The 24,659-nt window shown below is 40.2% G+C and overlaps 1 protein-coding gene across 1 annotated transcript; it reads right to left on the minus strand.

Moving 5' to 3' along the window:
• Positions 1–6,299: 6,299 nt before the first annotated feature.
• Positions 6,300–8,871, minus strand: LOC134286824 (uncharacterized). The gene is made up of 5 exons (XM_062848506.1): positions 8,620–8,871; positions 7,856–8,560; positions 7,568–7,790; positions 6,778–7,166; positions 6,300–6,638 (listed from the first exon to the last, which is right to left on the minus strand). The coding sequence occupies exons 1-5, from the start codon at positions 8,749–8,751 to the stop codon at positions 6,429–6,431; spliced, it is 1,659 nt and encodes a 552-aa protein (XP_062704490.1). The 5' UTR covers positions 8,752–8,871; the 3' UTR covers positions 6,300–6,428.
• Between the last annotated feature and the right edge of the window lie 15,788 nt (positions 8,872–24,659).

Below are 24,659 nucleotides of genomic sequence, written 5' to 3' on the forward strand. Positions count from 1 at the left end.
TCTCCAGTTCCGCACTCTGCGTAGGGTCCGCAGATCGTCCTCCACTTGGTCGACCCACCTAGCTCGCTGCGCTCCACGTCTTCTTGTACCGGTCGGATGACTCTCGAGAACCATTTTAGTCGGGTTGCTATCCGACATCCTGATGACGTGACCCGCCCACCGTAGCCTCCCGAATCGGGTCCCGATTTTCGCGGTATGGATGGTTGGTTCTCCCAGCAGCTGATGAAGCTCGTGGTTCATTCGCCTTCTCCAAGTCCCGTCTTCCATCTGCACTCCGCCGTAGATGGAACGCATCACCTTCGGGTCCATGTTTCGTGCCCATAGAGGACGACCGGTCTAATCAACGTTTTGTAGATGGTTAACTTCGTGTTACGGTGAACTTTATTCGATCGTAGAGTTCTGCGGAGTCCAAAGTAGGCACGATTTCCTGCCACAATGCGCCTCTGAATTTCTCTGCTGGTGTCGTTGTCGTCCGTCACCAGTGAGCCCAAGTACACGAATTCTTCAACCGCCTCGATTTCATCACCGCCGATATGAATTCGGGGTGGCGGGCGCGGTGATTCCTCCCTGGAGCCCTTTGCCATCATGTACTTTGTCTTCGACACATTAATGACAAATCCGATTCGCCTGGCTTCACTCTTTAGTCGGATGTACGTTTCCGCCATCGTCTCAAATTTACGAGCAATAATATCAATATCATCGGCGAAACCAAGCAGCTGAACGGACTTCGTGAAAATCGTCCCACTCGTGTTTATCCCCGCTCTCCTAATTACACCCTCTAAAGCAATGTTGAACAGCAAGCACGAAAGACCATCACTTTGCCGTAACCCTCTGCGAGATTCAAAGGGACTCGAGAGTGTTCCTGATACTCGAACTACGCATATCACTCGAACCTTCGTCGCCTTGATCAATCGTATCAGTTTATCCTGGAATCCGTATTCGTGCATAATCTGCCATAGCTGTTCTGCATAACCGCGGTAAGGGACGAAATACTGTGGGTGGTGCCTATAGGCCTATCGGCCTATAGGTACACCACAGACTCCGTTAACGATCGAGCATCTAGGTGCTCACTCTAGGTCTAAGTTAGTTATCGCTTATCGAAGAACTCAAATCGAGGAGCTGAATTCAGCAAACTGTTCAGCAAAGCTGTTTACCTTGTATGGGTAGCTGGATATTCTTCCATCGCTGGAAATGGAATGGCTGATGAGTTAGCTCGCACTGGAGCATCACATGACTTCATTGGCCCTGAGCCAGCCTCTGGTAGGTGTTGGGTAGGGGTAGGCGGGGCATAATAAGCACTAAATCCGATAAATTAAGTGCAACCAATGTGTAATTTTAACGTTCAATCCTCATTTGAACCATAACTGACAAAAGCTAATCGTTGAAATTCCGAATAAAGTTTTACATGTTGTAAAATTTTATGTTTTTAAAAACGTATAAAATCGCAAGTTGCGTTTTGAGGGTGGGGCATAATGAGCACCCTAGGTGGGGCAGGATAATCAATACCAGTTTTGCACACAATGAAATGCTAATTGACTATTCTTGCTAATGATAAAGCATACCGTCAACAATCAATGAGAATTTGAAGGGATTACGGGGTTTAATTTGTAGGAAACTGTGGGGTTTCAAGGAGTCTCCTATTAAAGAATTTTTAACGGTGATAATATACAGATACTGAAATTTTCAAGCTAATAAATTGAAAGTTACAGACAAAACCTTACAATATTCATCAAAACAGAGAAAACCATAATTAAAATTCGTTTGTTGAAGAGGTTTACCAATTTCATTATTTTTTCACCAGTTGCTCATTTTGCCCCACCTTACTACCACAGAGAACAGACATCCAAGTCCAGTTCCGAAACTGTGTAAGGAATTTAACGGCCATTTGAAATCGACAACACAAGTGGCAATCGCGTGGCGCTGCAATCGGTTAATTTCCCATACTAATTTTATTCACCACTTGAAATGTTTCAACTCACCACTGACTGTGGCAATATGGTGTTTGGTGGCGTTAGTGTTGTCATCGTGTATTGGTTTGCAACCTTACTCAAGTGAAGATTCAAATCCTTACACAACTTTCTGTGTGAAATTTGTTCTAGCCTGGATGTCTGTTCTCTGTGTTACTACCAACTCTTTGAAGCATATTTTTTCAACAAAATAATTATACGAATATGTAGTTGAAAAGTGTTACAAATACATTTCATTGTCGTATGGAATATCAAGAAAATCGATAGATGCCCAGTAAGTTGTGATTTCGATTCCCAAAACCTTATTTTAGGTCACCTGATTCTTATAATATTTTCCCAGTACATGACCACTTTACGCTTTTTGATTAATTTTTTAAGGTAAACAGATTTTTTGACTAATATTTTGTCATCAACTCATTGGATTTTAGACAATTAGGCTACAACCAAGCAATTTGTTTTGTTAATTTGAAGATTTACAGGCAAAATACAAGGTGCTCATTATACCCCACCTGCTCATTATGCCCCGCCTACCCTCAAAGCTTCAGATTGACACTTGGGCTACCACTCCGCACATGCAATACTGGAATAACTTGGAGACTAGTCATTAAACAAAACTTTATTGTACTGTGGCATTCTTAGGGGTGACGAAATATCTAAAAAATATCTCTAAACTGAATTAAAGCCATTAAGGCCTTTTCTTGTGTCATCACAAAATGGCTTCTTCAGAATCATCATCCAAATTTAACTTTACACAGTATTGCACTAATACATTTACGTAAGAAAATCGACGCTTACCTTTCCTCTAAAATTCTCCACTTCACGCAAGATATTTTGAAAAGAAATATAGAACACACTATTCCAATTAAAATTCTCTTTCGAACTATCTATATCACAAAGAAATATTTTCACTCAAACTTGAAAATTATTCAAATTTGTCTCATCCGCAACAAGAGTTTGATGGCAATGTTTACCACCCACCACAGTACAACGACGACGGCAGCAGCAACGGTGCCGTCCGGCGCACAATCATCGATCATTGAACGCAGTGATGTCGACCATTGGGCCAATTCATCAATAAAATCAATCAAAATCATTGAAATGGTCAACTCAAATTTATCGATTATACGTCGTAAAATCGAAAACTATTCTTCGTAGATTATTGTTGTATTTTGAATCACATATGATAGTAATAAAAGCAAATAATTTTTATTTGTGAAATCTCCTCCGCACTGTTCGCCAACACTGCTGCTGCATGCAAACATCAACAGCGGAAGAACATACTAAGGGGCCGTCCATATACCACGTGGACAGCTTGGGGGGGAGAGGGGGTTCGAGAAAAGTCCACGCTTGTCCACGGAGAGGGAGGTGGGGGTTCGTCAAATGTCCACGTGGAAACAAGGATTTACAAATGAAACAAATAATGTCGCATTATTGATGAAATTCTCTTCAATAAGGCCGTTACAAATATTTGTTTCACTTTTTGTCCCACCACTCTTTGGCTGGTCGAGGTGGGGGGGGGGGATAAAAATAATAAAGCATTTAATCTGAAAATTATTAAAAACTCATCGGATTTGTTAAGAAATTTTTAGCAATACCCGATATTTTGATAAATATTTTTTTATCTGCCCCCTCAAAATGCCAAATCCAGCCAAAAATTTTTGAAATTAAATTTGTATCAGCCTAAGAGTTCTTTGATACATTTTATTTTATTATACATTGTCTTTAAGTTGGAAATGACTTCTATAAGAAAAAAAATATGGTGTTGATCCACCGAATAATTTGTTTTAAATTATCAAAATTTTGAATTACTTAGTTTTTTTCGTCGACGAATATTCTGGAGATTTGAAATGGAGTGTAGGCCATGAAAATTTTAGTGTTTCAGTATGAAACTTTTCATTGAAGTTCTGTATGGAATTCTCAAAGTTTCATATCAAACTACTTTAGAGTTTTCAAATACATGTAGAAATTTGCAGGCTTATCTCAAACACTTTTTCTGTAGCATTCTTTAAAATTTAAGATTTTTCTATAGGATAGTGAAGCAATATAATTTAGTATAGAGTATAGATGCATTTTTGAAAAGTTGCTGTAATTCTTGTTTTTGTAAGAATCTAAGAAATGTAATCTTACCCCAATAAAAGTCTAAGAAAAAAATACCTTAATATCCTAACAAAACAATCAAACAATCATAAACTGAAAAAATAATAAAAAAAAACTCTGTCTTCAACCAGAGGTTGCACAGATTGAACAATCACTAACATTATGCGAAGGACATCACACGAAACACCCAGTGGAGAATTTTCCGTTTGATGAAAATTTGTCATCGACTGGAGCGAAAATCGAACCCACAACTCCGCAAACATTATGCTCAATTGGCTTCTCTAATGATTTTGAGATGATTTCATATTCTGAATCTGCATGCCAAACTGGACCGAAATAAAAATTTTGATGATTTTTGGTGCCCGGGAACCTATTTAAAAATCAATTTGAACTTAGTATGGGAGCGATTTGTTGAATCACTCCTCATCGGATTTTGTACTGGGCGGAGCTGTCCATCAGTTACCCAGCTGTCAAAAGATGATAAAAAAAATCTCTTTAAAATTAATTTTAGGTGAAGTTTTAAAAATCTGAAAAAGATCATAGTTGCTTAGAAAAAGGTGTTCTTGTAAAATTAAAAAAATCAATGAACTTTTCCAAATTTAAAACCCCAATTAAAATAATGTTGAAAACTTGTAGGTACCTATTTTGTGCCTCTGTAGAAAGTTACTTTAAAAAGTTTGCATTTCTGTTATTTTTTAGATAATAACTTGTTTGTACTCTGTGTGAAGCTATAGAATATTTGTGATTGATATTTTTTTTTGTCTTTATTATAGAGACTTTCAGAAATGTAATTGATAAAGATTTTAATTATATTTAAAACAATGTACACAAAAAAAACTTTTGAAAAAAATTTAATATGTATTTTTTTACGTGGAAATTGGGGGAGAGGGGTAGGGGTCAATGAAAAGTCCACGCTTGTCCACGGGGAGGGGGGAGGGGGTTAAAAATTATGAATTTTTTGTCCACGTGGTATATGGACGGCCCCTAAGAGTATTCGATCGTTTTTAGCTTATTACACATACAATTCGGTGTTTTCGTAATGTTGAGACTTGTTTCATTGTTATTTAGCAAAACAGAGTAGTCTACCGCTTGAATTGCTTTTAAGGTGAAACATCAAGAAATCCCATTGCATTTTTGCATACAAACTTTAGAGGCACAAAACTGACGAACGAAGCACCGAACCAAGCCGCACTTGTTAATCCCGGCTTTGCTCACTTGCCAAAAGAGGCAGCTTTTCCTAATCGAGTGCATTTGTTTACGTATTTTCAAGATTGGTGCCCTTGAAAACGTGAGTAAGGGTCCAAGTCGGCCATTGTGGCAGCCATATATGTATTCTCTGAAGCTTCTCCTTAAATGATTAATAATCTTGGAATGTTTACATTGGTGAAAGCGAAACAAAGAGGTGCTATTTTTGTTTGCTTGTTTATAGAACAAATATAAAAAGGCAACACCACTACTGTTGCGCTCGATGATTGTTAGAAATAATAATCGAAAAAGAAGTGCTGAAATAGGAGTGATACAGGGAGTCACCTTAACTGGTCGCTGCCGCCTCAGCTATCACATGGCGAATATTCAACAAGCTTATTCATTTGCATGTGATAGCTGTGAATACAATTATGAAACTTCGTATCATCTCATATGTAATTTACAGTTTTTGCGCAACTGCGTTTCCGACTACTCGGTAAACAAATACTTATTAAGTGAAACTGTCTTCAGAAACCTGAATCTTCAGAATGTTCTGTTGTTCTTAGCCCGCTGTACTGTGGTAAAAAGCTATAGGCTCTCTACGTTATTATAATGCCTTATTCAGGGCACTGTTGGAACCCATTGTAATATGCTTATGCGTTACTACCCTATTCTAGGATATCTTTTTCTGTTTCACTACCTGTTTCTATTCCCATCATAATCCTAATTTCCTTCCAAGTAGATCCCAATTGGAGGATAACGTGCCTTTGGAGCCGGCTTTTTTATATGACAGATGATATTTAGAAAACTAAGAATGTTTGACAAACAGAGGACAACAACCCAACAAGATGTTTTGTAAAACTAATGTCGTTTTCGTTTTTGATTCAGTTTCAACCTGGGTTGGAACTGGATCAGATCACAGTTTCAACCCCAACCCGACTTCGGTTTCGCTTGTACTAAAGTTTGTTTGACGTTGTTTGTTTACACATTTTCCGCCGATCCAGTTCCAACCCAGGTTCAAAAACGAATTCGACATAAATCTGATACGTAGACATTTTCAAATCGAATTCAATTTAATGTTGTTCTGTTCTTTAAAATCTTACATATCGAGGAATGTAGTTTAGTTAAAAATCGGATCGGTCGTATCCAATCGAAACATATCCATTTCACCTACCTCTTCTAAGCAGTAGCCGAGGGGGGCTCAGCATCGATTTGTTTCTTCAACCGTGGGTCGCGATCACATACCTTGGTATGACTGCCGTGGCGCACCTCCGTTGGGCCGACGTTGAACATAATCTGTATGCGTGGATCCAAACTGTACGAGGGTTGTGTGACGAAGGAACGCCGAATGCGATCGAAACTGGGTCTCGGAACGTCAATCGGAATCAGCTATTGGAACAGGAGAAGCTTGATTAGTATTAAAACATCATATTACGTACGAAATATATATTATTTTACGGTATTTTTAATTATTCAAAACCTGTTGGTTGATTATGGTAGTTCATACTTGATTAGAAGGTTCACTCACCTTATACTGAATGTTGGGATATTTGCCATTGGATGCATCGATCTCCTTCGCAGGCGTGTACCGGTTTATGATTGATTTGAAGGGCATCAGAAAGCACGTTTGACTGTCACTGTCGCTGCCAAATGATTGGTTCACCGAATCGGTTACGGATGAATCGTGCTTCGGATAATCACCGGAAGTGTCACTCTCTGCGCTGCCCCAGCTGACGTCCTGTTCCTTCGGCTCGGACAGCAGCGAGTCGATTCTCTTCAGCTGGGCTACGGTTCTCTGAATGGAATCCAACGATTGCCTATCGTTTTCCTTTTCCTTGACCGATGCGTAAAACAGAAGCTGACGGCACTCACTTCCTGCGTCGCTGGGGAATGCTCTCAAGGAGCATTCTTCGGTATCTGTTTCGGAAAAAAAATATCATGATTAAACAATTTTAAGAATAAGCTATGAAACTGCTGACTAAAGTAAATCTAATTCAATCGCAGTGTTACATAAAATAATCTAAAATCCCCAAAATCTTTGCAATAATGGGGATAGATTCAGTGGATGCTACTCTATATAGTGATTTGTTAGAGAACTTGTTTTCGTTAAACTTCCATTCTGCCACATACGCTCGGTAACTGGTAATAACTGTGACAGAGCAAGCGAAAAATGCAAATGTTACAAATACAGTTATGGGCTGTTCTGCTCCCATTCGCACAAGTCAAATGTGAATAGGATACCCATACCCAGCAAAGATGGGACTGTTATGCGAATAGGGGCAGTATACCAAACATCGAAAAGCATAACAAAAATTTACCTGGACTCTTAACGCTGCTACCGATAAATTGGCCTCCAACGCCGACTTCAGACATTGCTCCAGCACGGTCTTGCTTCGGTGAGTCATAATCAGCCGCGCCGGTTGAACCACTACAATCCTCGTTAAGGATGCTCAGTAGTTCCTGATCTGTAAGTGCCGGTTGCTCTCCTATTGCAGAAGCAAGGGAACCATCAAGATCCTCCGAACCAAGGATAGAATCGACCTATTAGAAATATGCATATAATGAGTAGATTCGCTACATATATGCTGGTACTTCGAAAAACTTACAATTTCGTTTGATTCCATTTTCTCGTCGGCGCTGTCGGGAGTGTAAATTGACGTACGACGCTTTGCTTCCTTGAAGTTACCGATTTTGATAAGCGCTTCCAAATCAAACCCCAACTCCTGTAAAGCGGTAGCGCCAAGCTCGAACAGTTGCTCCAGCTTTTCCACGCCAATCCGCGCCAAGGTAGCGATCTGCTCCGGTGCCAGAATATCCACCAGCTGACCTAACTCCGAGAACGGTCCACCGGACATTTTCACCTGGCTGACTGTCTTCATCACCTCACTCAGCAAGGTCTGCGACGGAGCAGCAGAAAGCCCTGGAACATCTTTGGCCAGCGGCTGCCTATTTTCCTCCAGCAACCCTTCCTGTTCCATCAAAATCAGCTCGTGGTGTCGATCGTCGAAGTTTTTCTTCAAGAGCACATTCGGAAAACAGGGAAATCTCTGCAGAAGATTTGCCGGAGCAGAAGTGACATGGTCCCATAGGACATCCTTCATATTTCCATCCAGGGCAGGTCCATGGCGCAGTTTGCAATTATTCCCTTCCTTGCACTCATATCCAAAATAATAGAACTTGCATGGAAACTCGGAATGCATGAAGGAGCAGTTGTCGGCTTTCGAGCAGTGGTCCAAGAAGTAGAAGCGGCACAATTTCTTTTGGGGCTCCATTTCATTAGCCACATCCTGGTCGTCACACTCCAATGGTCTCTAGAAAGGGGATTGAAGCAATTTTTTATATGAAACTGTATTGCTACTAAATTACCCACTTTTTGCTTAGCCTCAGTCGAATCACCATCACTCATTTCCGTAACAGTTCCCGATTCAACAGCTGCGTCTGATTCTGGCAATGTTTCTTCCCGTTGGGGAAACACTCCAATTTTCTCCGGAAAACTATCCATTCCGAACAGCTGAAATTGAAGTTGGCCGTAAAAATACACTTTTTGAAGGTAAATTTTTGGCAAAATTAATCGAAAAAATATGAAATTGTTACAAAATTGCACTAACCAAAACAGTAACGTAAGCAAAATAAACAAACGATGCGGATGCGGGCGAAGCGGGCGGCGGTGTTTTGGTAACTCACGCTTAAAATTTTAAACACAGAAAAGTGAAATAATTATGCCAAATTTTTCATATTTCAAAATTTCATATTTTGAATATCATATTTCATATTCCAAATTTTTCCAAGCTGCATGTCGCAGACATTGACTATGTGAGACTTAGGAGACTTACACATCAGCATTTGCGCATTTACAATAGCTTAAGCGCTTTAACTATGGAACTTTCATTTGATTTACAACGTTTCTGGCATTAATGCCAGCAAACTTTGTCAACATTAGGCTGATTAAGGTACATATTTTAGTGAGCCATGGAATTTTGTTGATACAAAATGTGTAGCATTCGTTTGCCGTGCGCCGTGTTGTTAGAAATGTCAAAACTAATATTGGGCGCAAGGTAATTATATGGGAGGTAATCCGATATGGCATATCATGCATTCCGCCATATTGAAAAAGTAAATGACAGCTGGCAAGTTTGTATGTATTGCTAAGCAAGCCATGATTCGAAAGTTGTCATTTTTTTCTCTCGGCATGAGAAATTTTGATACTTGTACTCAAATTGCATGATTTGGCACGATTCAAAAACTAAAAACGAGAAAGTGCAACATTTTTGATTGCATTCATTAATTATGCTTATTGATTTTGCGTGCTTCTGGACAAGACATTTCTCTAAGTTCGCATAAAGAACGTTAAGTGAGAAAAATCTTGTGCCGGGCAGTGTTCAAGGAGAAGTTCAAATCCACTTGGATGGGACCGGAACAAAGCAACTTGATTGCCAGCACTGCAGTGCACTGTAGTTCTAACGACGTCCACCGCTGGTTCTCCGCCGAAGTCCTTGAAAAAGTATATCCGTGCCAATACGTGCGCAATATTCAATGCTCTTTGTTCACTAGCAGCAGACCTTAACTAATCCACGTACATATTTGGCAAATCTTTACAAAAAAGCATCGATTGAATGCACTGATTTACACCTCGAAAACCTTGACGAAAACATTTTTCCCATTTGTTGATTGATAACGAAGTCGGAAGCGTCTTCGTTCTTGGAAGAAAATTTTCGCTCGGATACAAACAACAACCCAAATATCCCCATAGAAACTGCAATCGAAGGGAAGAGCCGATGTAAATAAACTCGCCAGCTATCACCTCTACCCTCCCCGCAAGATACCTCTCCCCGCATCATCTAACTGCTCATATGCTTGTACCTTCCTTAAACTTACCTTGATTGGGCGTCTGGACGTTTCGGAGTTTTCATCCACACTGAACCCAAACATCCTCCCTAAATCGACTTCAAAGTTTTACGCACACGCCCTTTAACGAACATCATTCCTTTAGCGAATGATTTCCAACCGAAATACTCTGATGTGGATGACAACCTGTCGAATGACGATCATGCTAAAACCGTATGAATTTCAAGATAAAAACCGAATAATTAGTCATCTGGTTTTCAGATGAGTCCAATTTGGTTATCAACTGGAATAAATCTGGTTTTTGTATGGGAAACAGAACGTTTTCCTATGCGTAATGGATCCATAGGGAGGTTTTTGTGAATGAAACAATTTGTTTATCCTTAAAGTTTATTGAATGTCTCATGGTTGAGTAAAACTAAATGCACTACATATTAATCTTACAAGCAACACTAATCCAGTGATGTGCTCAGTTATCGAGCGATGCGGGGAATCCAGGTTGCGACATGAGCTGCTGGACCTGCTAATGGTGCACCCATAGGAGCTTGGGTGGGAGTCTCGTCGGTTCCCGATTCCTGTCGCTGAACCTCGCTCTGAACTATGCGGAAGCTACAGCAAGATGCCTTCCTAAAATGTTGAAACAAAACCTGTAATATTAGTTAAATTTCAAACAATATATACTACTGCTAATATTATGTATTACCTTGATCGCAGTGTTCTGGTGTTATTTATTTTTACCGAGATTTTTACAGAAAAAATATTTAACTTTCAAAAATAAATTACCGAGGTAAAGTGCTCAATTCACCAACAATGGCTGCTGAACGGAACGAAAACTTCCAATGCGGGACCAGCGCAAGCGAAATCCATGCATCCTAGGTGATAAACTTGGAGTTGAAATGAAACACGTCCTTTGTAGTTGGAGGTTCAGTAACGAATGAACAAATTGTATTTAAGCTGTCACTTCATAATAATCATGGTATACTACGATTCATCGATTGCTTCAACATCCCCCCTCAATCGAATAATCCAAGCTTCTCACGCAAATGTTGGAAAGGGGCCTTGGTTAAACCTTTGGTGAAAATATCAGCTACTTGGTCCTTGGTACAAACATAAACTGGGCGGAGTACTTCCTTTTGAACGCATTCACGGATGAAGTTGTACCTTATATCGATGTGCTTCAATCGTTTATGATTTCGAGGTTCTTCTGCCACACGAATACAAGATTGGTTGTCTTCATACAAAACGGTTGGTTCTGTCATCTCAAGGTCAAACTCCGTCAGCAAGTTCCGTAACCATATAGCTTCGCAGGCTGCTTCACTAAGGGACACATATTCAGCTTCTGTCGAAGACAGGGCGATAGAGTTCTGTTTCTTCGTAGACCATGACACCGTCGAAACGTGAACTTGGAAGATATATTCAGAAATGGATCGCCGGTCATCTTCACTGCTTCCCCAATCAGCATCAGCGTATCCTGTCAGGGGTGACATAGAATGATCCTTTCGGTAGAGTAATCCAAAATCTTGAGTTCCTTTGAGGTATCTCAGGATTCTCTTCAAATGGTTCCAATGAATGTCCAATGGTTTCGCTTGAAAACGACTGAAGAAATTGACGGCGGCACAAATATCTGGTCTTGACGAAATTGCCAGGTATGTGAGGCAACCTAGCAGTTCCTTGAACGGAGATTTTGTCACTTCTTCTGTTTCGTTCCTGTCAAATTTCAGGTTTGCTTCAAGTGGAGTTGAAACAGGATTACACGAAGCCATTCCGAATCTCGTCAGCATATTCTTCACATATTTGGGTTGACTGATTTTCATTTGTCCAGCGCCCATATCTCGTTCTATCTTTAGTCCAAGGAATTGCTTCACTTCACCCATATCTGTCATTTCAAAGCGGTTGAACATCTTTTTCTTGATTTGTTGGATGAGTCCGAGATTGCTTGATACTAGTAGAATATCATCAACATATAGTAACAGGTAGATTACGTCATCTCCTGTCTTCTTCAAATACAAGCAGCTGTCATACCCAAGTAACCATTAAGCCGTAAAAATGGCATTAAGTCGGCTCTATAGTCGAATGTAGAACCTGGCTAACAGAGCTAATTGGTTCTATATCCTCTTATAGAGCTGCTCAAAAGCCACTTTTGGCGAATTATTCGGCTGATATACGGCCAACTTTGAAATATCGTACCAAGTCTCTGGAGCGAAAGTTGTCAAAAGTGAGACAAAGAAAAAAGAAAAAAATATTTTGTTTATCTCCTGTTCTTTTCTAACTTCCTTCGCTTCCATTGAAGTTGCTTTTTTGCTACTTCATCCAGATTCTAGCTGTTGTCCTCCGGGTTCCTGATCAAGTCCAAGTCTGTTCCCTTTCTCATCTGCTCCACCAATGCACCATGGGAATGGTGTGATCAAACTAGTATTTAAACCATGAAAAACAAAACAGTTTGGGCATTTCGAGGGTTGAAAATGATATGGGATGAGGATGATTCAGTGGTAGGCTTGGTGGTGACGAACGCAGGAAATGAAGCAGGAGAAGCAATGTTTATATAAATTTTCGGGAAACGTTTCAGAAGAATAGGGAAACGAGCTGGAGTTTGTCTTGATTGAAAAAAATGGAATAATTAACATAACCAGATTCCATTATCTATTTAACAACACAATTCCGATAAACATTCCAACATGGATGTTTAAAATGTATTGATCATGACCGACTCGAGTCTGTTTTGGTCGAAATCTATTTTGATTGATATAAACGTCATGTGCTCCAAGCCCTGTGACAGCACTGACAAACTTCTTTACAGCTTGTAGGCTTTATATAGGCTTACAGGGCTTAATTTAGTTCTTACTGGTTATAGTGCCCATAAGCATTAGGAATGCTTATATAGAGCTATTTAGCACTGAAAAGCTGTTAAATGGCTGTTATAATGCTCGGAACAGTGCTTAGTGGTTACCTGGGTAGTTTGAACGGTGGAATCCTAGCTTCATCACATGGGAATTGAAGGCTTCATTCCAGCTCCTCGGTGCTTGCTTTAACCCATACAGCGATTTCTTCAAGCGACATACAAGGTTCCGATCGGCATCATATCCCTCGGGTTGTTTCATAAAAATTTCTTCCTTCAAATGGCCATTCAGGAAAGCGGTTTTGACATCCATTTGATGGATATGGTAGTCCTTTTGGGTCGCAACAGCCAGGAGAATCCGTGTAGTTGTAATCCGCGCTACCGGGGCAAACGTCTCGCTGTAGTCAAAATCTTTCCGCTGCGAATAGCCTTTTGCTACTAAACGCGCCTTATAACGATCGATGTTTCCGTTCTCATCACGCTTAATCCGAAATACCCATTTGCAGTCCACAATGTTTTTACCAGTCGGTCGTGGAACCAGTTCCCATGTTCCGGATTTCTTCAATGATTTCATCTCGTCGTCCATCGCCTCTTTCCAGAACTGTTTGTCATCACGAGTGCTCAAATCATCAACGTTCCTCGGAAGGTCTTCCACGAAAGCTTCAGCGCTCAGAGCAACTTCTTCTTCAGCTTGCATCGACATTTGGTAGTCCTTATGCCAAGAGGGAATCGAAACGGCACGCCTTGGTCGAGCTTCCGGCTCAGCAACATCATCAGCCTGTTCTTCCACTAACGTTCTTTCGAGTTCCTCTTCTTCCACCGGTACTGGATCCGGTACAGCTGCAAATTGCGGTACAGCTACGGGTAGTCTATCGTCTCTCGCTTCTTGATCAGGTGTACGTTCTTCATAATTATCCACACAACTGTCATCTTCAATTGTCTCCACGTAATGCTTCGGTATGGCCAATGCTGGTTTCTCATCAAAAATCACGTCCCGAGATATGAACAGCTTCCTCTTGTCGACATTCCAAATGCGATAACCGTTGTTTGCGTATCCAATCATCACATTCTTTTGAGATCTCGCGTCCAGTTTTCCTCGCTGCTGTTTCGGTATATGCGTATAAGCAACCGAACCAAAAACACGTAAATTGTCGACATCCGGTTTCCGATGATACCACATTTCGTAGGGCGTCTTCGATTCTCGCAATGCAGCCGTTGGGCAACGATTTCCAAGGTACGCTGCCGTAAGCACTGCTTCTCCCCACATCATCTTCGGTAGGCCAGCATCCAGGATTAGAGATCTTGATTTGTCCAACAACGTCCTATTCATCCTTTCGGCAACTCCATTTTGTTGTGGATTGTACGGAACGGTATACTCCAACGAAATTCCTCTCTTGCGGCAAAAATCTTGAAATTCGGCACTGCTATATTCTCCTCCGTTGTCGCATCTCAGTCTGGCAATCTTGCTTCCAAAATATGCAGTAACCTTGGCTTCGTACTCGATGAAATGTTCCAGCACCTCGTCCTTCGAATTCAACAGATAGACCACAGTAAAATGCGTGTAGTCATCCGTAAACGTTACGAAGTACCGCTTCTGATTCCACGTATGCGGGACAAACGGCCCACACACATCCGTATGAACTAGCTCGAGGGGCCTCCGGGATTTCGGCTCTTGTACCTCCTCAAAGGCTTTCTTTGTCTGCTTTCCCGCGATACAAACTTCGCAAATTCGGTTCTCAGTACTACTCAGTTGACTCACCTTGGTCTTCACCATATCGTGCATCCACAACTTACGGAGATTTGCTTCACCGACGTGTCCAAAGCGCCTGTGCCAGAGTTCGAAGTCATCAGTTTTCGCCACCATTGCATTCTGCTCACGATTCCACAGATGGACGTCCAGCTTGTACAACGATCTTCCTCTCGTGCCCGTCGCAACAACTTGATCATTCCTCTCGATCAGGACCTTTCCGTTGACGAATGTAACTTTCATGCCTTCTTGCTCCACTCTTCTTACAGAAAACAGATTGCAGCTCAGCTTGGGAACATACAGCACATTATCCATAACAGCTCTCAGTCGCTTTCCGTTAACCAGCATTTCAGCTCTCACGGTTCCGGCCAGATTCGTTTCCATCGATTCTCCACTTTTGGCTACAGCAATTCGAACGGTTTCCGGTAGTGTATGCAGCTCTTCAAAATACGCTTCCGAGTTCAGCATATGGTTCGACGCACCGGAGTCTACGTACCAGTCGATCTGCATTCCGTCTTCAGAGCTTCCAACAACCAGTGCTTCTTCATCACACGTGGCCAAAAACGCAATGTCCGCTTCCACACCGATATCCGCCTTGCCTCTGGTTTCGAATTTGGGTCGCCGATTGTTTGGTCTACTTACTTGATTGCTTTTTCTTTCGTCCATTGGTTTCTCCTTGCATTCCGATCGTTTATGGCCTATCTTTCCGCAGTTATAGCACTTGAAGTTCCATTTCTTGCTCACAAACGCCGATTCCGAGCTTCCGGATGCTTCACCCACATTCTTGTTCGCTCGCCTCGTTTCCTCATCCAGCAGTCGTGTTCGCACAAATTCCAGCGTCAATCGATCCGGTTCCACAGTGTCCAATGCCGTAACAAGCGCGTCGTACGAAGAAGGTAACGTCAACAGAAGGTAACAAATTGCGTCTTGCTCATCTATCTTCGCTCCGCTGGCCTTCAGATCACGTAGCAGCTTGTCAAAATCCAGGAAATGGTTTTGTATTCCAACGCCTTCACTCATCTTCATCATCAACAGCTTCCGTCGCAAGAAAATCTGGCTGCCGAAACCCTTCCGTTGAAACACCTTCCGTAGCGTGTCCCACATGTCCTTAGCGGTGGCCTTGTCCTTCACGTACTCCAAATGACTCTCAGCGATTCGATGCACGATGGCCGACTTGCACTTCCGATCCCTCTGGAGCCATTCTTCACGTTTAACGGCCTTCTCTCTTCGGACTTCTTCGGTATCGGTCGCCAAAACTCTTGCAAACGCTTCTTCCTCAATTGATCGTTCCACGCAGTCTATCAAGTTCCGCTCTTCCAGCAAAATCTTCATCCGAAACATCCAGTTGTCGATGTTGGCTCCGTTGAACAGCCACTTCTTATCTTCACCGTCCATCTTGGAATTTCCGTTCAGATGAAAATCTCTTCAGACTGCTTCCAGAACTTCCGATCAGCTTCAAAATTCGTAGTTACGGTTTGGTTAGTGACTGGGCCACATAACCTGATAAACTTGGAGTTGAAATGAAACACGTCCTTTGTAGTTGGAGGTTCAGTAACGAATGAACAAATTTTATTTAAGCTGTCACTAATTCATAATAATCATGGTATACTACGATTCATCGATTGCTTCAACACTAGGCGTTTAGTAATTAGTCGATCTTCGGTGGGAAGCTCATGCGACAACTCTAGATTGAGTTTAAATAAGGTTATTAATGGTTGAACTTTTAGGTCATAAATCGCTAGATTGCGATGCAATCTAGCGTCTCAGTCTAAAAAAGTTCGATTGGATTTGCATTTCGTCACTTTAATTTGCAGAAGAGAGAGTCGATGAAGAGAACTCTCTCATGTTACTTTCGCCCTTATTTAAACTCAATCTAGAACTGAATGATTTGCGTTGTGGGGCACGCGCGTAACAAGCATCATCCAGCTCGCGGATGATCCTCGTTCGGTTTTTTTCTCATCCCACTTTCGATTGACGGTGCATACTGTGGGCGTATTAGTCAAAAGTCTGTATTAAACCGACAATCATCCGGAAAAGCTGTGGTTCATCCTTCGGTTGCATTAGTCATTTAAAAAGGGGCGTATCCTATTTTGGATGAGTACACGGAGAAACAAAAGTACCCAAAATTGAGTTCTTTCCACCCAACTTCGGGGTTGCGTGCGTCAAGCCAATTTTGAGTTGATGGAATCGATGTTTATGCTGGGTTCTTCCCATTTGCTTCCATGTGAAAAAAATACTTAAAAGTAAGTTTTTTTCACCCAACCGAAAAATCGATTAGGTTCTATTCACTCAAATTTGAGAAACTCAACGTTGAGTTGACGCACTCGAACTGAAAAAGTTGGGCTGTTTCTCTCTTCACTCTCTGACAACAAAAGAAAGAGCGCATGAAAAGGGAGATGAAAAAGAACTCAAATTTGAGTTTAAAAGAACTCAAATTTGAGTTGTTTAGTTTCTCCGTGTAGGAATGATGGATCATACACGCAGAAAAATAAATTGTAAACACAATTAAATTCTAGTTCAAATCAACCGATTTTTCAGTTTACTATAGCGACAAACTGATTTCTAGTTTAAACTGAACTGTCCTATTTTTTGATAATACAAATATTTTCGTTTGTCGAAATTTTTGACAGTTTGTTAAAACAAACAGAGATTTGGTATTTTAAACATGAAATAATAGATTGATTCAAACGACTGCACTTTTGCCACTAACAAACCCGGAATGTTATTGTGTTGGTGACGGCAGCAGCTGCGGTAGCTCGAAAATCTATTTTTAGACCGTCGGTAAGCGGATGGAGAGGAGACCCAAGTAACCAAAAGTTTAGATAAAAGGGTACTTTATAAGCTAAGCAGCTTGTTCGAGGTTGCTCATTAGCCTTCTACAGCTTCATTTTTAAGTAATTTTGGAACTTGAAAATTCACATAAGCACACTGGATAGCCTTCTAAGCAGCTTCTGACAGAACTTTGACAAAATTCATGCAGAAACAAAAATTTGTTTTTCAGAATCACAACCCCTGTTGGTGGGTTGGTTTGTGATTCACGTCTGGAAGTTGCTTCTGTTAATTATATTTTACCACATGTCGCTGCTATGTAGATTTGAACTGGATCCTCCTGCGTGATAGCCTGCTGACTTACCGCTGCGCTGCTGAACACACTTGACAAAGTCAAGCTAACTTCACTACTTTACAAATGTGCAAAACTAACTGCCGACAGAAAATCGATTCAAATCAGACTTTACCTGCTGTTAACTCAATCGCAGCTGTAGCACTGTGGTTGAGCGTAGGGTTCTCACGCAGCGGCTATCGGTTCGAATCCGATGGGCGGCAATTTTTTTTTTGCTCATGCCTAGTATTCATTGATTTGATAAATTCATATTTGTCTTTTATTCGTGTATGCTTAAACAGTTGTTTTCTGTAAAAGAAATAAATTTAATCTTCATTGAAACACAATGCTACTGAACTGAACTTCTATGAACTTGAAAGTACCGACAAAGTTCCGAGTAGCATCTTAAGCAGCTTTAAAGTTCCACGAAGTTCAGATAAAGTTCCGAATGGAACTTTCTGGCTGCTTAAGAGGCTAACAATGAGCCTTGCCGGAACTTGTGACCGAAGTTCCACCAAGGCTCATCGTTAGCCTCTTAAGCAGCCAGAAAGTTCCATGTGGAACTTTATCTGAACTTCGCGGAACTTGAAAGTGCATTTTGTCATGGGAAGCGGAACTTTTGATTACTTGGGGAACGACTAAAAAAAAGTCAAAAAAGTCGAAACCGATCAACTTTTTGTGGATGCAGTCGTGAGTACCTGCGCGTTATCCATCACGACCAAAGCTGCACTTGGAAGTTGGCGTGATGGAATTGCTGCACCTTCTTCGTTGTGGCGATGTTGGGGTAAGCATTTTATAGATGTGTGAGTGCTTTCGGACCATGTTTATGGTTTTTATTTTATTGAAACAAATGAAATTTTTGACATTATATGAAATGATGATAATCGGTTGTCTTTATCGATAAAATCTAAATGAAAACAATTAAATATAACTTTGGAATAAGTAAATTCTCAGTTTGAAAATCAACCATGCGTTTTATTGTTTTAAACAAGCGCCATTTTTCTGCGTGTACGTTCTGAGGAGGATGTTTTCGTCAGTGCAGAAGTTTCACGTTACATTTGAAAAGGGTCTATCCCCAAAACATAAACATTGAGAAAATTCGATGCAAACATTTTCAACAGCCAAACAGACGTAACACTCTGATAATTCCCATTGTACATCGATAATATGCAAAGTTTTTTAAACAACATCCCGAATAGCAAAATACCCTTTGTCAGAGGTTCCCAAACTTTTAGTTGTTGCGGCGCCTCTTGAAATTTTCAAAAATTTCGCGGCGCACCTACATCTTTTAACAGAGAATTTTCATTATTTTCGAACAATTTTCAATTCAAACATTTCAATGCAAAATTGTGAAGAACTATCAGTACCATGTTTCCTCAAAATCCAATTAAAACTGAATTTCTTGGGTCAAAACGTGTTTTCAATCAAAAATGCTTTAAAATATCATAAGTATTTGTTAGATTTCAAATGTCACATTTATTTATTGAACAAGGTAAACCAATATGTCCAAACTTTCTCCAGATAAAGCGAGCTGCTGACGCCTTATAATTCAAGAAAAAACAGTTAAACTGTTGCAATAATTTAATGATTCCGGGTACATTTACATAATTTCACAAAATTTTATAAAAACCTTAGATTTTTGATGGAATCTCGGATGGAATTACAAAGTTTTCAAAAACGGTTTGTTAAGAAGGTAGTGTGTTAAATTTCAGCAAACTCAAGTACACAAATATTATGTTCACGACTAGGCTGATGGTGGATCATTCATTTCCATGCGTTTGATCATGATGTCTTGAGAAAAGCTTGAAGGCCTATCCTTTACATAAGTTTTGGATGACTATTTCATCCAACAATTGAAAAAGAAGTGCCTTTGTTGCAAAAACTTCATAAGAAATGTCAGAATGTCGATCAAAAGTTACCTTTTTCAAAATTTTGCAACACAAGGTATTTGGAGTACACAGCTCCAATAACATCATTTTTGAGATGTGATCTACATGCACATAACCGAAAATTTGCAGAAGTATTCTATGATAGTGACGTTAATAATAAATGTCGTCCCGAAAAGCAGAATACAACATAAAGACCGGGAGACTGACGGAAATTATTCTGGAAAGAACTGTAATAGGATTTTTGAAATATTCACTTTCAGTTACAAGCTATTGGTTTGGTAGAATCGAAAACTGAACTGGAGTATATGAAATCCAAACATCTATTTTTTGAATCTTAACCAATAATTTCTCAAAACTCCGAGAATTTAAAAATTTGATAAAATCATATGTTTTAACGTTGAACAATTCGTCATTGAAATAATCGTCATCATCAAACATTTGAAAGCAGTTTTCGCGTTCAAAACAAAAGTCTTTGCTATGAAAATATATTCACTGTACTCCACATGATGAATAGAATGCAGTGAATATATTTTCATGGTCGATGATTTGATTTACAGCGAGAAAACTGCTTTTTATTTTCCGAAAATTGATGACGGATGCTTGAGCCTTAAGAGGATACCAGAATTCCAAGAATATTCGAATGTTGGTATATTTTTTTTGGAAAAATGCCGAGCAGCAACACTTCGAAGATCCATCAAATAAAAAAATACGTTCCGACATTTAATTACATTGTTTTAGCTCAAAACCCTGCGGCGCACTAGCGAAATGTTAGGTGATGATGATGATGATGATGATGATGATGATGATGATGATGATGATGATGATGATGATGATGATGATGATGATGATGATGATGATGATGATGATGATGATGATGATGATGATGATGATGATGATGATGATGATGATGATGATGATGATGATGATGATGATGATGATGATGATGATGATGATGATGATGATGATGATGATGATGATGATGATGATGATGATGATGATGATGATGATGATGATGATGATGATGATGATGATGATGATGATGATGATGATGATGATGATGATGATGATGATGATGATGATGATGATGATGATGATGATGATGATGATGATGATGATGATGATGATGATGATGATGATGATGATGATGATGATGATGATGATGATGATGATGATGATGATGATGATGATGATGATGATGATGATGATGATGATGATGATGATGATGATGATGATGATGATGATGATGATGATGATGATGATGATGATGATGATGATGATGATGATGATGATGATGATGATGATGATGATGATGATGATGATGATGATGATGATGATGATGATGATGATGATGATGATGATGATGATGATGATGATGATGATGATGATGATGATGATGATGATGATGATGATGATGATGATGATGATGATGATGATGATGATGATGATGATGATGATGATGATGATGATGATGATGATGATGATGATGATGATGATGATGATGATGATGATGATGATGATGATGATGATGATGATGATGATGATGATGATGATGATGATGATGATTCCTGTACACTCGTTGTTGTGCAAGATTTTAGATCAATCGAAGAGATCTATATTTTAGCACTCGTTTTTTTTTAATTTTCATATAATTTAGTATGGGGAAGATTTATTTCTTCAGGGAAAAATCCCAAAAAATAATTCGATGAAAGATTTCTGTAGAAAATTTCAAAAGGAATCAGATCTCCGAAGATCGCAAGGCGTTGTGACGTTCATAGAAAAAGTTATTAGGCCTTACGCGATCGATTGATTGGTTGATTTAGCTATATTATAGAGACTTTCAGTCCTTGGCTACCCGATCGATCAAATTACGAGATTTTATTATTTGTTGTTATATCTTACATGTTAAACAGCGTTGTCATACTATTCGGTTTTCAATCTATATCTTTTTCCACGTGCCTTACATCTCTTTGCTGTCTTTGGGGTCTTTGGTTCATCGTAAAATTTCCAACAGAAAAAAATCATCGTTTTATTTTTAGGGATTAAGAACTGTGACGATTTTTCTTCGAAAAGGTAATTTTCCGCATAGTAAATCGTACAACAACATAAAATGGCTCGTGCAAAAATACATTTTCTCCGATCGAGCTGTACACAGTACAGTAGCATAGGACATGCTTGAATGAAAAAAAAAAATCCTCGTTCCAGTCGACTTTTTGGATTCCATTTAGGTCCCATATGAACTGTACAAAATTTCAGCGCAATAGGTGAAACTATAATTTATCGCAAGCGGTTTGCATAGGATTTACTATGGGAAATGTTACACTTACAGAAAAAAATCCCAGAGGCCCAGAAGCACGGGTTATTGGATGCTACCTCCTGTCAAAATTCCTTCATTAAATCGGCTCGTAAAATGGACTATTCAAATCGACCAACGAAAAAATAAAATAGAGAACAAACAAAAAAAAAACAATTGATTTTTTTTTGAAAAATACCAATTATTGAAAAAAAAACTATTGAACATTGTAAATATTTTTGCCTTTCTCGTACACTAAGTGTACTGGAACGGCTATATGGTCACTCCAAAAATGACTTTTTGATAGAAGGTCCGGAGGGTCAAATCACATATACCAATCGACTCAGCTCGACGAATTGAGGTGATGTCTGTGTGTGTGTATGTTTGTGCGTGTGTGTGTGTGTGTCTGTATGTGTGTGTACAAAAAAACTCACATCACTTTTTGGCAGTAAACCTCCTCCGATTTCAATGACCGACGGTTCATTCGACGCGGAATCTGGTCCCATTGTTTTCTATTGAAAATGGTTCGGATCCGTTCAGCCATTTAGGTGTTCCGGAACGGTACCCCAGGAAGGGATCGGATATGAAAATGCATCAAACCTATGCATGCGACACATCAAATCACGGCATTTTTGAAAACCTGATGAGCGGTAAGCAGAAAAATAGTCTAAGACCATATCTGAACCGGTAGTGTTCCGGAACCGGTTCCGGGTGTCTCGCCGGAAGTGGCAAATATCAAAGTGAACCAAACCCATGCATGAGACACATAAAACCACGGCATTTTCGATAACCTGATGAGCGGTAAGCAGGAAAATAGTCTCAGACCATATCTGAACCGGTAGTGTTCCCGAACCGGTTCTGGGCGTCCCACTGGAAGTGGCCAAATATACAATTGTACCAAACCCATGCAAGCGACACATCAAACCACGGCATTTTAGATGACCTGATGAACAATGAGCAGAAAAATCATCTCAGACCATATCTGAACCGGTAGCGTTTCCGAACCGGTTCTGGGCGTCCCACTGGAAGTGGCCAAATATACAATTGTACCAAACCCATGCATGCGACACATCAAACCACGGCATTTTCGATGACCTGATGGACAATGAGCAGGAAAACCATCTCAGACCATATCTGAACCGGTAGTGTTTCGGAACCGGTTCTAGTCGTCCCGCTGGAAGTGGCCAAATATACAAGTGAACCAAACCCATGCATGCGACACATCAAACCACGGCATTTGCGATAACCTGATGAGCGGTAAGCAGGAAAATAGTCTCAGATCATATCTGAACCGGTAGTGTTCCGAAACCGGTTCTAGGCGTCCCGCTGGAAGCGGCCAAATATACAATTGAACCATACCCATACATGCGACACATCAAACCACGGCATTTTCGATGACCTGATGGACAATGAGCAGGAACACCATCTCAGACCATATCTGAACCAGTAGTGTTCCGGAACCCGTTCCAGGGTTCCCGCCGAAGTGGTTAAATCTGAAAGAGAAACAAACCCGTACATGGCTTTTGAATTACCTAATGAACGGCCAGCAAGTGTTTCGGAATCGGTTTTGAGTGGCCGGAAGAGGCCAAATGTAAAAGTAAACCAAATCCAGGCATGTGACACATCAAATCGTGGCTTTTGCGATAACCTGATGAACAGTTAGCTAGAAAATAGCCTTACGTCACACTAAAGACAACTGGTAGTGTTCCGGAATTGGTTCCGAGAGTCCCGTCGAAATTGTCAAACCCTGCATGTGACACCTTCAATTTGCAGCGTTTTTGGTTAACCGATGAGCAGTTAACAAGACAATAATGTTAGACCATATTTGGTTCAGCCGGTAGTTACCCGGAATCAGATTCGGGTAGTAAAATGTAAAATTTAACCAAACCCATGGATGCGGTACATCAAATCACGACCAGTCTTGTAAACATTCGACACTTTTTACTACCTTCATTTCGTTGCCGCAGTCGGCTTTGTTACATTCGTGCGCTATCGTTACCTCTTACCTACACACAAAACGAGCAGTAGAACGAAGGTCAATAAACATAAGAAAGGGTCAAATCAATGTCATCTGACACGATGACATGTGTCTAATTCTAGCTTTACGCATAGATTTTCAGCCAATTCCGATTATGAATGTTTTTTAGTTTATTATTGCATGTTGCATTGAATACGACACACAGATGGGCAACATAGCTCTTATTATGGAAGAAGACAGGAATAACTAAAGCCGAACCGTCTCCCGAAGCCGCTATCGTGGTGAAGTGCAATCGTATGACATTTTTGTTTCGAACAGTAGTTTGATTGCTTGTGTTGCGAATGTCGGAGACAAAGGAGGCCGAATATCGACGAAAAGGTTCAAATGACTGTGATCTTTAACAAGACTGATCACGACTTATCGACAACCTCATGGAAAAATAGGGTCAGACCACAATAGATTCCCGGTAGTGTTACGGGTTCAGCTGTGGCTTCGAAAGTGGTTAGAAGTAAAAGTGAAGCAAACCCATTCATGCGATATATCAAATCGCGGTGATTAGGTAAAGGTGAATAAATAGCAATAAAATATTTTCAGACCATAATTGGGACAACCGGTAGTGTCATGGTCCATGACTCATGGACTCAGATCCGGCTATCCCACCGGAAATTACCAAATATAAAAATGATCCAAACCCATACATACGACACATCAGATCACAGATTTTTTTG

This window comes from Aedes albopictus, chromosome 2 (assembly GCF_035046485.1).
Source record: "Aedes albopictus strain Foshan chromosome 2, AalbF5, whole genome shotgun sequence".
Lineage (NCBI taxonomy): Eukaryota > Metazoa > Arthropoda > Insecta > Diptera > Culicidae > Aedes > Aedes albopictus.